Genomic DNA, 12,749 nt, shown 5'->3' with positions numbered 1-12,749 from the left:
ACTTGTTTAATATTAGGCTTATCAAATAATAAGTAAATATCTCTGGAATTAATGGTATGGAGCTCTATAAAACCTTCTCCATAAAACCACACCGACAGTGTTTTGCTTGACGAATTTAACGTGTTGACCCGATTTGTTTTACTGTTTAAATGATTGTATCATATTCGCGTGTCACGTTGTGTGCTTGTGTGCTGTGAGGTACGATATTCCTCGTCATAAAAATAGGGCTACTAGTCATAATAAAAGTTTTTCCTCTGCTGCTACAGATGAAATTTCAATGTATAATATTTAAAATGGGAAAGTTTGAATGAACTGTATTTTTTCATTAACAAAAGCTCAAACTAGTAATTCAATTACAAAGGTATTACACTTATAGACGGAAATATCAATATAAGAATCCAAAATGAGCCGTGCTCTGAAAAACATGGCTTAGCGTGACCCAGTTTGGGCACAAAGTGTCGTCCCTGATTCGCCTCTGCGGACTGCACAGGCTATGAACATGCATAAAGCCCGGATTTACAGAGCGAGGCACACAAATACTGTATAACGTATTCATCCAGCTGCAATATACTAATGAAGTATCACATTATTATAAAATAACTATAAAAATATAGACTTACGTAGAAAATAAAACATACATGAAAACGAAAAATTGTTTTAAAGTTATATTAATAAAAGTGTTTGGACCGAATTCATGTGTGGTTATGGAAGAGATACCTATCGAGTGTCCAAATTAATACACCAGTTCGGACGATTAATTAAAATTACTTTATATATGCTTTATTTCGTTTGACTCGATTCATCACCGGCATATGACGGCGAGAGACACATAACATATGCCCAACGTCTGCTTAATTGACAAGAATTGTCATAAAATAAATCACCCATGTGCAGAAACATTTTCCTTTTCCTTTTTAGAAAGCCCGATTACAGTAGCGGCTAATTATGGTTCATTTTAGAATTACGTGTTATTCCACTGAAGTATTGTATGAAGTAGTAATTAATTACTTTCTTGATTCGACAGAAATAGTAGGCGCTTGACACTGCCTCATATTATCTTAAAAAAACTTCGGTTGAATAAGAATAAATTATAGATGGACCTTTCAATATTTCAGTTGGTTGTATCATAGAACTTGTAAAATCCATGTGAACTCCATTATTATTTTGTTAACCTTTTGTTCCTTTGCACTAGAAGTACATCATTTATTGAATATTACAAAACAAATACTAGAAATACTAAATGCTCATCAAATATATCGTTCTAATGTCTTTTACACTTGCCCTACGCAACAATTTGTTTTTATTTAACGACCGCATTTAAATTCAAACTTCTTGCAAGAGGGTAATAAAATGCAATGGCTTTACATTTATATTGTACCTTATACAGCATGAGGCTGGTAAGGACAATCGGAATGGCAACCGTTGTGGTTGTGCATAATTTACGTTATATTTAGGCGTGCACCATGAATAACTTACGTAGTGATAATTATCTCACAAACATGTATGCGTAGTTTTTATATATTAAATCTTTCTTATTTGTGACAGAATGTTCAATTTTATTCGCAAAATTACAAGACGTACAACTTCGAAAAATCTATATTAGAAACATAAGTGTATATCATATATTAATTGAAATAAATATGCCGCTAAAATGGTATTCCGAAACGCCTACATGTTTTCTGCTTTCCTTGCGAACTGCCAAAACAACATTTATTGAGGAAGTGCCATTCAGGTTTAATAAAAATTCTGAGTATGTATTATCAATACCAATGATATATTCTTATTTTATTTATTGACATTTGTGACGGCATACTAATGAAACGATGAACTTGGAGTTATCGGTCTATTGTATTATGTGAATTGAAGCATGAAAAAATCGAAAACAACACTTTTTCCAAATAACACGAATAGTCTGTATGAACGCAATCTAGTTCCGGTCAGAAACGTTTTAAAAGCTGTACTTTTGAAGAGAAAGCGTCATAGAAAGTCGTTTCGGTTCATATTACACGGATGAAAAATAAATAAAACGTCATCTTTATATTTGAATTGCCATATGGTAACTAATAAGGCTTGTATATATTCTATTTACTGTTACATTGAGTTTAAAATTATGTACGACTTAAAAGAGTGATGTATACTATTTTTACAACTCCACAAGTTGCAACGAAGATTCATGGTCACGAAACAAAACAAGCGAATCTAAATTATTTCGACAATTTGTGTATTCCTTACCTTAAAGCGAGATTATACGATTTTTATATGTATTAACTTGTAATATATTGATAAAAGTATGTTACACAATAGGCAAGACAAATTATGCATTGAAGACGAATTTCATAAAATGCAGCAAATACAAATAAGCGCCCCGAGCCGATTGTTACGTAGATATTTCGTACATATTTTTCTACATTAACCGAAGCATTCGCCTTGTTATTAGGATCGAAGTTAGTCTTCGTGTGTCGTATAAATAGATATCGTTGTAGGAAATTAAAATGATCCAAAACAAAATTAAGGTTCACATCGTACATTCATGATATACATGCTGGCGAATTCGACTTTACAGACATTTTCGATTTCAGATTTAAATATCTGGCTTATTTCGCATTTTATGATACATGTTTATCTTAACTTTTATTTTAATTTATATTCAAATATATGTATAATAAGTTTGTTTATAAGTTTGTTTACACATTTTATATAAATTCATAAATATTTGACAAAATCGTATAATCTCGCTTTAAGAGTAGTATGTACATGTTTATGCCAGGATTTTCCCCGTTAATTTGCTAAACAGTTCCGTTTTATGGTACACATTAGTGTTTCATTGTATTAAACGTTAAATATTATATAAGAAGAAACTTAAACATAAATGTTAAACTCTTGTTTTTTGTCGCACTGATGGTATCATGAGCCGACTTGTGTGTATGTCTCTTCACAATTATCATTTAATCATTCTGCATTTTTGAATGATGAAAGTTCTGTTATGAGACTTGAACGGAGAAAGCGTCTTTAGATTGCAAAATCGTGGGTGTAAAACATTAAAGCAGATTCAAATGACACTATTAAAGTCAATACATATATCGTTGGTGACAATACGCACAATATCTAGTGCCTCTTAGATAACATAACAATAGCTTACATGTAATACAGATGTATTTGCACTTTTTGTTATCCGTTAAAGTACAATGCAGTCGTTATGAATAAAAAAATTATGAAGCATTATCATAAAGTACAATCCTTTAAAATACTATCAGAACTTGTCTTATTATTTTGAATTCTGGAATGCATCAGGATATCAAAGCAATAAGCAATTATGCATTATTGCGTATTAAGACTTACCGGTAAGCAGCCTTAAGCAGAATAACATGATCTATGAAGATTAATTACTCTTTTGATAACTTTACTGGCTAATGGTTGTTCAAATTGACATTATTAAGCAGGACCGCATTACCCTTTTAAAATATTTATATTCTTAAGATATTTTTGGTCTCAGTCGCTACTAACGTACTTGCATATCAGTCATCGGAATAATAGCGCTAATTGCAAAAAAGCGTTCATGCAATCGCTTTCATGTTGTTATTTTGATACAGATATTCTTAACAATGTACTGCCTTTAAAACATTTAAGAATAGCCCAGCTCTTAGGTACAGCAGACATTCCGTCTAATGGTGGCATGTCATTCTTTAAATGAAATATTCCATATAGGCGAAAAGTGTCGGGTCGGATAAGCATCGACGGACTGCACAGATGACAATTGAACGATACTTTACGCACATGCATTAAGCCGAGTTTTCAAGAACAAGACTCATATTATCACAGACGCATGGCCAACCCGTTTGGCGAACTAATCGGAAAGCTCTTCACTAAAAATATATCGCTTCTTATTAATGTTTTTATTTCGTGTCAAGTGTTTTTGCTAAACGAATAAAAACTATTTTCCAGGAGCTAACTGCATTTTGTTTCCAGAAGTGTCTGCTTATGATTTTTAGTGCGTTTGTCTGTGATGTTACTCGAGCATGAGGTCTTTTCGTGAAGGCATACCATTGATATCATCAACAGCATTATCTTACGGCACAACATTTCTTCCTAATAAAAGGTTGTTTAGTACCCCGTCCTCATTTAACGTTGCAGTGAATATTTCCATAGATGGTTAAACTATTTTATTTAATTGGTTCTTATTTACTTGAAATATACAGTCTTCACGCTAACTTTTTTAGACCAATAGCCCTTCGGGCTAATTAGATAGAATTTTTAATAGCCCGAAGACATTTTCAATAGCCCGAAAAGGTAAACATAAATGTTTCGCTAGGAACAACAAAAATATTCATTTCTAATCAGAAATAACTACTTCTAATGAGTAAAAACATATGCGTGTCCCATTTACAACATTTATTATTCATTTTTCAAAACAACAGAAAAGGCATGCTCCGCCGACATCTCCATATCTTCATCGTCATCATCATCATCATCATCTTCATATTCTGAGTTCTCTGGCACCTGGAAAGACACACAATGTCACATACAATGTTATGTTTGCTAGATTGTTTTTAGTAGAATGATGTCTGTCTAAATAAAAAGTCATTTTCCCAAACAATGCGTTATTTTATTGTCAAAAATTGTGGCTGCCTATCATTAATCATTCAATTAATTAATGAATGTATACATGAGTTATAGTTAAATATATATTTAAGGGGTTGTAACCTTGTTGCTGGCAACATCTTTTTCGTCCTCTTCTGACACCACGATACAGTCCCCTTGGGATCCTGGGGCTTCTCTCTTGATTCTGCGGGGTTGTCCACTGGGTGTTGAAGTCTAAATAAGAAATTACTCTTAAATCAATCATGAATAATTATATAACAGTATAACTAATTCCTGCATCATTGATGAGGAAACGGTTATGATAACAATTGAAATTTAATTTTTTCTAATAAAAAACTATAATAACATAGGCTTTAAAATTACCATACAGTGCTTGATCGCAAGGTCTGGGTCAAATTCATTGATGGATGGAGACGTGAGCTTCACCATCATCACATCGTTGAGGCGTCCAGCACGGAGACGGCCCCTTCGCTTGTTCTTGAGGAGCTTCATGGCGGAGAATGATGTCTCGCACTTGACAGAGGTGGGGGGCAGGGCCAGAGTAATGTCAATCAGTGTGAACACTGCATATAGTTGCTGATCCGCCATGCTGCCCATTACAGTGACCCAAGTCAGCTTCTGCCTGTCTTGGAATGGATATCTATAAATAAAACAAGTATCTGGTATCGAAGTTGGCTGAACGCCATCTTGAGCGCGATTTTAACGCAAGGATTTTTTTTTAATGAGTCATCATACGTCGATGTCCGCTTTGAACAAACGGACCAATCGTAACACTACGTCCATCTCCGGAGTCCCGTAAGAGTGGAACACGGACGTGTTTATTGGCTAACGATTTGTACCGACTACTTCCATTGACCGATACGCCTTTAACCCGAAGTGACTGACCGGTGTTCATGTAATTATTTCACTATGTTTACAATTTTACGCTCAAAAATTTAATCGACCGGTCGGGCTATTTTATATGCATTTATGATCGACCGACCGGCCAAAAAATCGACTCGGGCTTCGGGCTTATAGGCTAATTCGAAGACTGAATATATAGAGAATACTAGGTTAGCGTTGAATACAGAGAAGTTTATGTTGCGAGGCTTAGAACGCCAGGTGCGCGAGCCTTGGCGAGCGATTTCGGTGTTCGAGCCGAGCAACATAAACTTCTCTGTATTCAACGCTATTCCAAGAATTCTATTTATCCCATTTGATTTTTTCAACGTGACATTTAACATAAATAGATCTGATAACCTTAGCCTAACAATTATTTTAATTCATTCTTAAAAGCGCTTAAAATCTAACGAATGTAACCATGGGTAGTGATATAAATGTATTTGTTCTGGTACGCAAAATAGTCTTTAAAAAAATTCACACACAAACTGTTAAACGAGGAAAAATATCACCATATGCCTCGATATAATTGTACGCATAATGCGAATTGTAACACATAACGACCGCGAAAAGAATAGTTTACTTTACTATAATTCATTTTATTTTCGAAAGAAAATGATCAAAATCCAATATTGCGGAAATTGCTCCTGACAAAATTATGTCGATGTCAACATAGATTTTACATGTACACCATCGACGAGTAAACAGACAATTGCAGCGACTGACACTTTATTTGACTTAATAAGCAGGGCAATACGTTTTCCGACTTCGGACGACGAATTTAAGAACGCGCATAACGTGTTTTTTATATAATATTATGGGCATGCCGTGTTTGATCCGATGCCTCAATGGCGCCCATGATAAAATCATTTCCCCGAGAACAGGGAATGACAAAAGTACAAATAAAAACCAAAACACGTTCGAACTAGTATCTTACCTTTAATTATCCTTTAAAATCCATCTAATAATCCATTTACCTCAATAATTGACGATTTTGCATCTAGGGTCTTTAATAATTATTTTAGCATAGTTAAATAAAGACCCTTATGCCATCCTATTACTTACACTATATTCAAATGAGTTTATGAACTCAATAAACTTTCTTCTTCGTCACACGCTACGTCATGTACTCTATGTTCATCACTGCTGTTAAAATGAACCGGAGCAGTTTATCAAATAATAGCCGTCGGTAAACTCGGTTGCATTTGCCGATTTCTGCATACAGACATAATTATGTTTTAACTTGCACAATGTTATTTGTCAATGGTAAATGCCCTAATTGTACAAGAAAATAATTTAATATATAAATACACAAAGAATGGAAAACATTCCATTACACAACAGATAAATCAGTGGATAACCCCCGTGTACAAAATGGGACATTCCGAATTCCAGTGTGGTGCTATTTTTACCATCTTATACTTTACACAGCCCTATGCCTAACGTGAATTAAATCGGAAAGCGAATATTGCAGATTATTTATGAATTGTGCGATATTTGTATGGCTTGTTGTACATTCTTAAATTTCAAAAGTATAAGCATGGATTATAAACAATGCACATTACACGAAATAATGAAAATGTGATACATTGACAATTCAAATACCGTATGTCGATATACAGTTCATGTACATGTGAAATAAGTCGCGTTTATAATAAATCGTCAATTTTTAGGTGGGGAAAATTACGCAATAAGTGTCATTTTATGACGCCATCTATCAGCTGATTCATTATACGGATGGCGAAAAATAATGTCATATGACTAGATTTAAAGGTTGAAGGCCGTATAATTTTAAAGCTCAAGTTTTCTCGACTTTATTTCTTATGAAAAATAATTCAGTGGTTAAGTAAAAAGTAGTCCGTGCACGAGACAGGTATATCCCACAAGGTTGAATACAGGCTAGTATATTCCATAAGGTGTTATACCGTCAATGTCGCGTTGAAAATTGGATAAAACATATGTGTCCATCGGGAAAATGTACATCACAAGAACACATGCATAGGAGCCGTTATCGGGAAAAAGTGGTTTTAATGCATGTTCGTAATACTAGCCATTATTTGACCAGAGTCATAAGAAAATGACATTTGCGGCCAGCGTAGCAACCCTGTCCGCTAATGAAAACATGAAACCTTGCGTGCATTTGTAGCGGACAGCGTATCTCCTTACCAGATTGCACGATTGCGCAGGTGGTCTGGACATACGCATTTCACATAATGCCACAAAAGCTATTTTCTCAAGACGTGGATCTTTTAGTTTGAATACGATGTACTTGCAAACTCTCTCTGAAACTGTGTATTATTGCTCTTTTCACGCCAATATGACTTCAGCTATCTGTCAAATACTGCTTCTGCTGTAAATGACATTTTAATCAATATGAGAGTTTAACTATGCGATTCTTATAGCAGTTACAAAACCTTGAGAATGTTGTGGATACTCGAGCAATCAAAATTAACTACAGGATTTCACGGAGACGGAACCTCATTTATACGCCTGCAATTTCGTATTTCCTAGTTTATTATTGCCGCCAAACTTGAATTTGCGCAGTGGATTAAATCTCTTTTAGATAAAGGTTTTTCAATGGCTAATGTTTTTATTTTCTAGACATCACTACATTTGAACCAATCCATCTTTAATACATTGTATAGTAATCCATTGGATATGTATGTTTATGTTTAGCATTACACTGAGAAGTGTTGTCTAATACCTTATACTGCATTTGAGACTCGTTTTGGCAAAGATGGACTTTTTACGTTGTATTTTTTAAGGAAGTCTCTTTCAAGCAAACATACAGTTAATGCGGAAAGTGTCGTCCCTGATAAGACTCTGACTTAACGTCAATACATAAATTTCGTTACCCCAGATCGAGGCGTATATATATGCTAGAAAGGATGTTGTTGTTTTTGTTTTGTTTTTGTTTTAAATACGTCAGCGACTTATAGTTGGACATTTAAGCAAGTACTTTCATTTGTATGCATATTGTCCCTATATATGAGTTTAATGAGCTTAAGTTTATTTACAAAATACATATAACAAACTTTTTAACGTAAACATATATATTAACTACTTTCTAATGATTATTAAATATATACGTTTTTTAACAGGTATGTCACTATGATGATAAATGGTTTAAGCATATAAATGTAGATTTAATCTTTGAAACAAACTAACCTCTGTATCGTAGTTGTATATATTTCAACAAGAGTTTTATCAACTTTCTCAGTAACATAGTACTAGTTTTCAAGCAACACAACGTGCTTTTTCTAATATCATGATTTAAAATAGATGTTACAAATGGAATATCGGGAGTTGTTTTAGACTATAATAAGTGTTCTTTAATGGTTTATGCTTTCCTTAAATACTTCAGTGTATAGAGTGATTAGATGAAACCTTTCGTTATGTCAAAGTTTCGTCGATTCTCGTCTCTTTATTTCAAATTAAGCCACTGTTCTTTTTTTTATATATTTTCATATATTGCAAGAGGACCAGACATGGCAAGGGCCTACAGTACTTAAGTTTACTCCAGATGATGCTGCATGTTGAGAAAAAAGTGGGCCTCGCTCTTGGAAAACAGAGCTTATGCATATGCTCAAAGTGTCGTACTGGACTCGCCTTTGAAGTGCACACATGTTAATCAGGGACGACATTTTCATCTTTAATAAAACGTATCGCTAAACGAAAGTATTTTGTGAGCGAAACTCTTTTTCAGGAGAAAAGTTTTGTTTCTAATTAGCCTCGACAGACTGCACAGGCTAATCTGGGAAGACACTTTACGCAAGTATTTTGAGCCCCGTTTAACCAGAGCGAAGCTCGTGAGCATTATAAATACATACATTATATGCAATGCGCACAAGCTTATCAAGGACGACAACAGCGAACAACTACAATGCCTTCAGCGCTTTGATTGTTACCTGTTAAAGTACAATTCACTCGCGAAGTATGGATGTGGCTTATTTCCATAAAGTAAAATCATTTAAACTAGTCGTAATATTTTGAATTATGTCTTGCATAAGGATATCAAAGCAATACGCAATTGAACATAATTGCGTATTAATACTTAAGACTTAAGCAGCCTTAAGCAGAACTACATGATCTATGAAGATTAATTACTCTTTTTGATAACTTTACTGGCTTATGGCTGTTCAAATTCAAATTATTAAGCAGGACCGCATTACCCATTTAAAATATTTCGATTTTATAGATATCCCATTCTCAGTCGCTAATCACGTATTCAGATTCCAGCCATCGGAATTATAGCGCTAATCGCAAAAAAGTTCATGCATTTGCTTTCATGTTGTTATTTTTTATAGTGATTTTTTAAATAATGTACTGCCTTTAAAACATCTAAGAGTTACCCAACTCTTAGGAAGAGCAGATATTCCGTCTAATTGAGACATGGCATACTTGAAATAAAATATTCCATAAAAGAGAAGAGTGTCGTCTCTTATCAGACTCATTGTACTACACAAATGACTCTGTAACAATACTTTACGCATTTTCATTAAGCCGAGTTTGTCCAGAACAAGACTCATATTATCGCATACGTAACGAAATGGCGAACACAATGGAAAGCTCTACACTAAGAATCTTTTACTTCTTAAAGATGTATTTGTTTCGTGTTTTTTTCTGAACACACACATATTATTATCCAGCAGCTAGCTGCGATTTGTTCCCAGAATGGTGTGTTAATGTGTTTAAGTGCGTTTGTCTGTGATGTTACTCAAGCATGAGGTCTTTTATGAAGACATTCCATTTGTTAAAAAAATGAAGCTCGTTCTATAGTCATGCATGTTTAAGGATTTGTTTTACTTAAAACACCATTGCATTGCGATAACAGTGAATGTTATTAAAAATGACGTGGTGTTGGTGTTAATTGCTGAAATGATTTTGTTATATTGTTTTCTTCAAAGTTATTATTAAATAACTCGGGATAGTAATGTACATATCTCGAGGTAAAACATTTGACAAGCTGAATTGATTGAATCTCAAATCAATATTTGATGTAGGTTTTTTCAAAAGTTAAAACTGCTTGGTGTCATGTATTTGTATATAAGGTCATTAACCTTAGTTATAAGCAACATGCTACCATATTAAATACATACCTAGAGTATAAGCTACATTCGCTTCCTATATAATGACTGGATAGTACCAATTAATTGAAGCACACTATCATCAGGAGCAGTATCTTAAGGCACGACATTTCTTTCTAAACATTTGTTGCATAGTAACACGTCCTCATTCAACGTTACCGTACACATTTCCATAAATGGGAAAAACTATTTCTTTTAATTGGTTCTTATTTGCTTAGAATATGACCTATGTCTTCATCGGGTACATTTTCACCACTAGAACACATGCATAGGAGCCGTAATCTTGGAAAACTTGGTTTAATGCATGTACGTAATATTATCCATTATTTGACCAATGTCATAAGAAAATGACATTTGCGGCCACCGTAGCAAACACTGTCCGCTAATGAAAATATGAAATTTTGCGCAAGTGGTTCCAAAAAGCTCCCCATGAACAAAATGTACTTAGCTCATATACGTACACAGGCATATAGGATAATGCATGTTGTTCCTCTTAATTGCACTGTATTGTTTTATTGCTACCTGGTTTGTACAATGTGCATCATATTGTACTGCCACAAACTGAATTCAATTTTCGAAATCTTCAGTTCCGACTGTACTCGGATAACACCAGACAGAGAAATGTTACATTTTATCGCGACAAAACTTGTGCAAAACGTTTTATGTTATTTTAGAAGTGTGCAGAAAATTAAATGATGAGCGTTTATTTCGTATTAATATTCGCACTTTATCTCGACTTTAATCACAGCTTATTTTCTTAGCGGGAGATGCAATTTCCAGGGATTACAATGTTGCCGGTTTTTCCAGTAATCATCTGTCAGTCGACACTATTGCAGCAATGTACATTTATCAGAGTAGGGGAGGTAAAACATTCCAAATACACTGCTGTTGTTCAAAACATATTTGATTACGTATTACCTGTTTTGATTGAGACAATATGTTCCCTATATGTTTTATATATCATGGACAATAATGCCAAACATGAACGGTGTAAGTTAATTTCTGCAGACTTTAAACCTGATAATCATCAATTATTTTCGTGTTACTAATTTATAATATAACATTCCATACGCATTTGATTGTGACACACTTGTGTGATGGGCTGCTTTATTCGCAACGACAAGAACTTCGTGTTCTGACCGTGCAACATTGGTAAGATTGCTTGGGGTTTGCTATACAATTATTGCTGATTCGTAGTCGAATTCTTTCTCTAAAAAAAGAATTCAATGAATTAATTAATAAATGAATTAGTCCACGATCACAGTGACCACGTCCTTGACATCTGTTTGATAACGACCAATATCATATCATGCAAACGAATATAAATGACTCTGCGATATAGCACTCGAATCAGCAGAATGAAAAATATACTGTACATGCTTATGTTCCAGCTACTCACACGGATTGGATATCTTTTTTTATTTTGACCAAATTATCAATAAGCTTTTTAAAAAGCTTCTTTTCGAATCCAGTGTCTTTTAAGAGCCTTATAACATACATTGATACGTAATCAGAAGTTGATGCCAGTGAAGCACATCAATTGGAAAAAAGAAAAAAGCATCACAACCACAAAACAGCATTGGAATGTATTTGATGTATAATTTGAACAAAATCAAGTCGTCACTTAAACTATTAATAGCCTTAACGTGTTGAAAAAAGCACACGCATTCATGTCATCATAATCTAAACATGCTGTTACCTTACCTGTAGTTAAAAGAGCTGAACCCAACAAACACGAATCATAAGATGTTAAATAAAGTAATTCAAATATCACGCTTTACTGTAACAACATCACAAAACAACAACTCGTTAACGTTAGCTAATATAAATAACGCATGGTTATTAAACCTCTCAAGTTGCGGATTAAAGGTTAAACATTTTAAAATGGATGATATACCTAACACAACATTTAATTTTATATACTTCAATTTTGCCGTTTTGTGTTGATCTAATAATTACTTTGACGTGAAGATATATTAATTGCAGTTTCCTATTTTATTATATTAATTTCATGGGCATACGAGAATGCGTTATCATTATTTAAGTACTTCATTATATATAAACATATTTATTTGTAAATGGACAATCTAATTAAAACAAAGTATGCACTACCTATGATGGTCAGTAAATGACTCGCCTCAGGGTACCAATTCTCGAACGATTTTTTGCTGATTTTATTTAATC

At 33.9% G+C, this 12,749-nt stretch overlaps 1 protein-coding gene across 1 annotated transcript; it reads right to left on the bottom strand.

The window, feature by feature from the left end:
• Positions 1–4,374: 4,374 nt before the first annotated feature.
• On the bottom strand, positions 4,375–5,632 carry LOC127842553 (uncharacterized). The gene is made up of 3 exons (XM_052372111.1): positions 4,963–5,632; positions 4,702–4,812; positions 4,375–4,497 (listed from the first exon to the last, which is right to left on the bottom strand). The coding sequence occupies exons 1-3, from the start codon at positions 5,194–5,196 to the stop codon at positions 4,393–4,395; spliced, it is 450 nt and encodes a 149-aa protein (XP_052228071.1). The 5' UTR covers positions 5,197–5,632; the 3' UTR covers positions 4,375–4,392.
• Between the last annotated feature and the right edge of the window lie 7,117 nt (positions 5,633–12,749).

Source organism: Dreissena polymorpha, chromosome 8, assembly GCF_020536995.1.
Source record: "Dreissena polymorpha isolate Duluth1 chromosome 8, UMN_Dpol_1.0, whole genome shotgun sequence".
Lineage (NCBI taxonomy): Eukaryota > Metazoa > Mollusca > Bivalvia > Myida > Dreissenidae > Dreissena > Dreissena polymorpha.
Note: the sequence above shows the minus strand (reverse complement) of the source record. Positions and strands in the feature narration are given on the sequence as shown.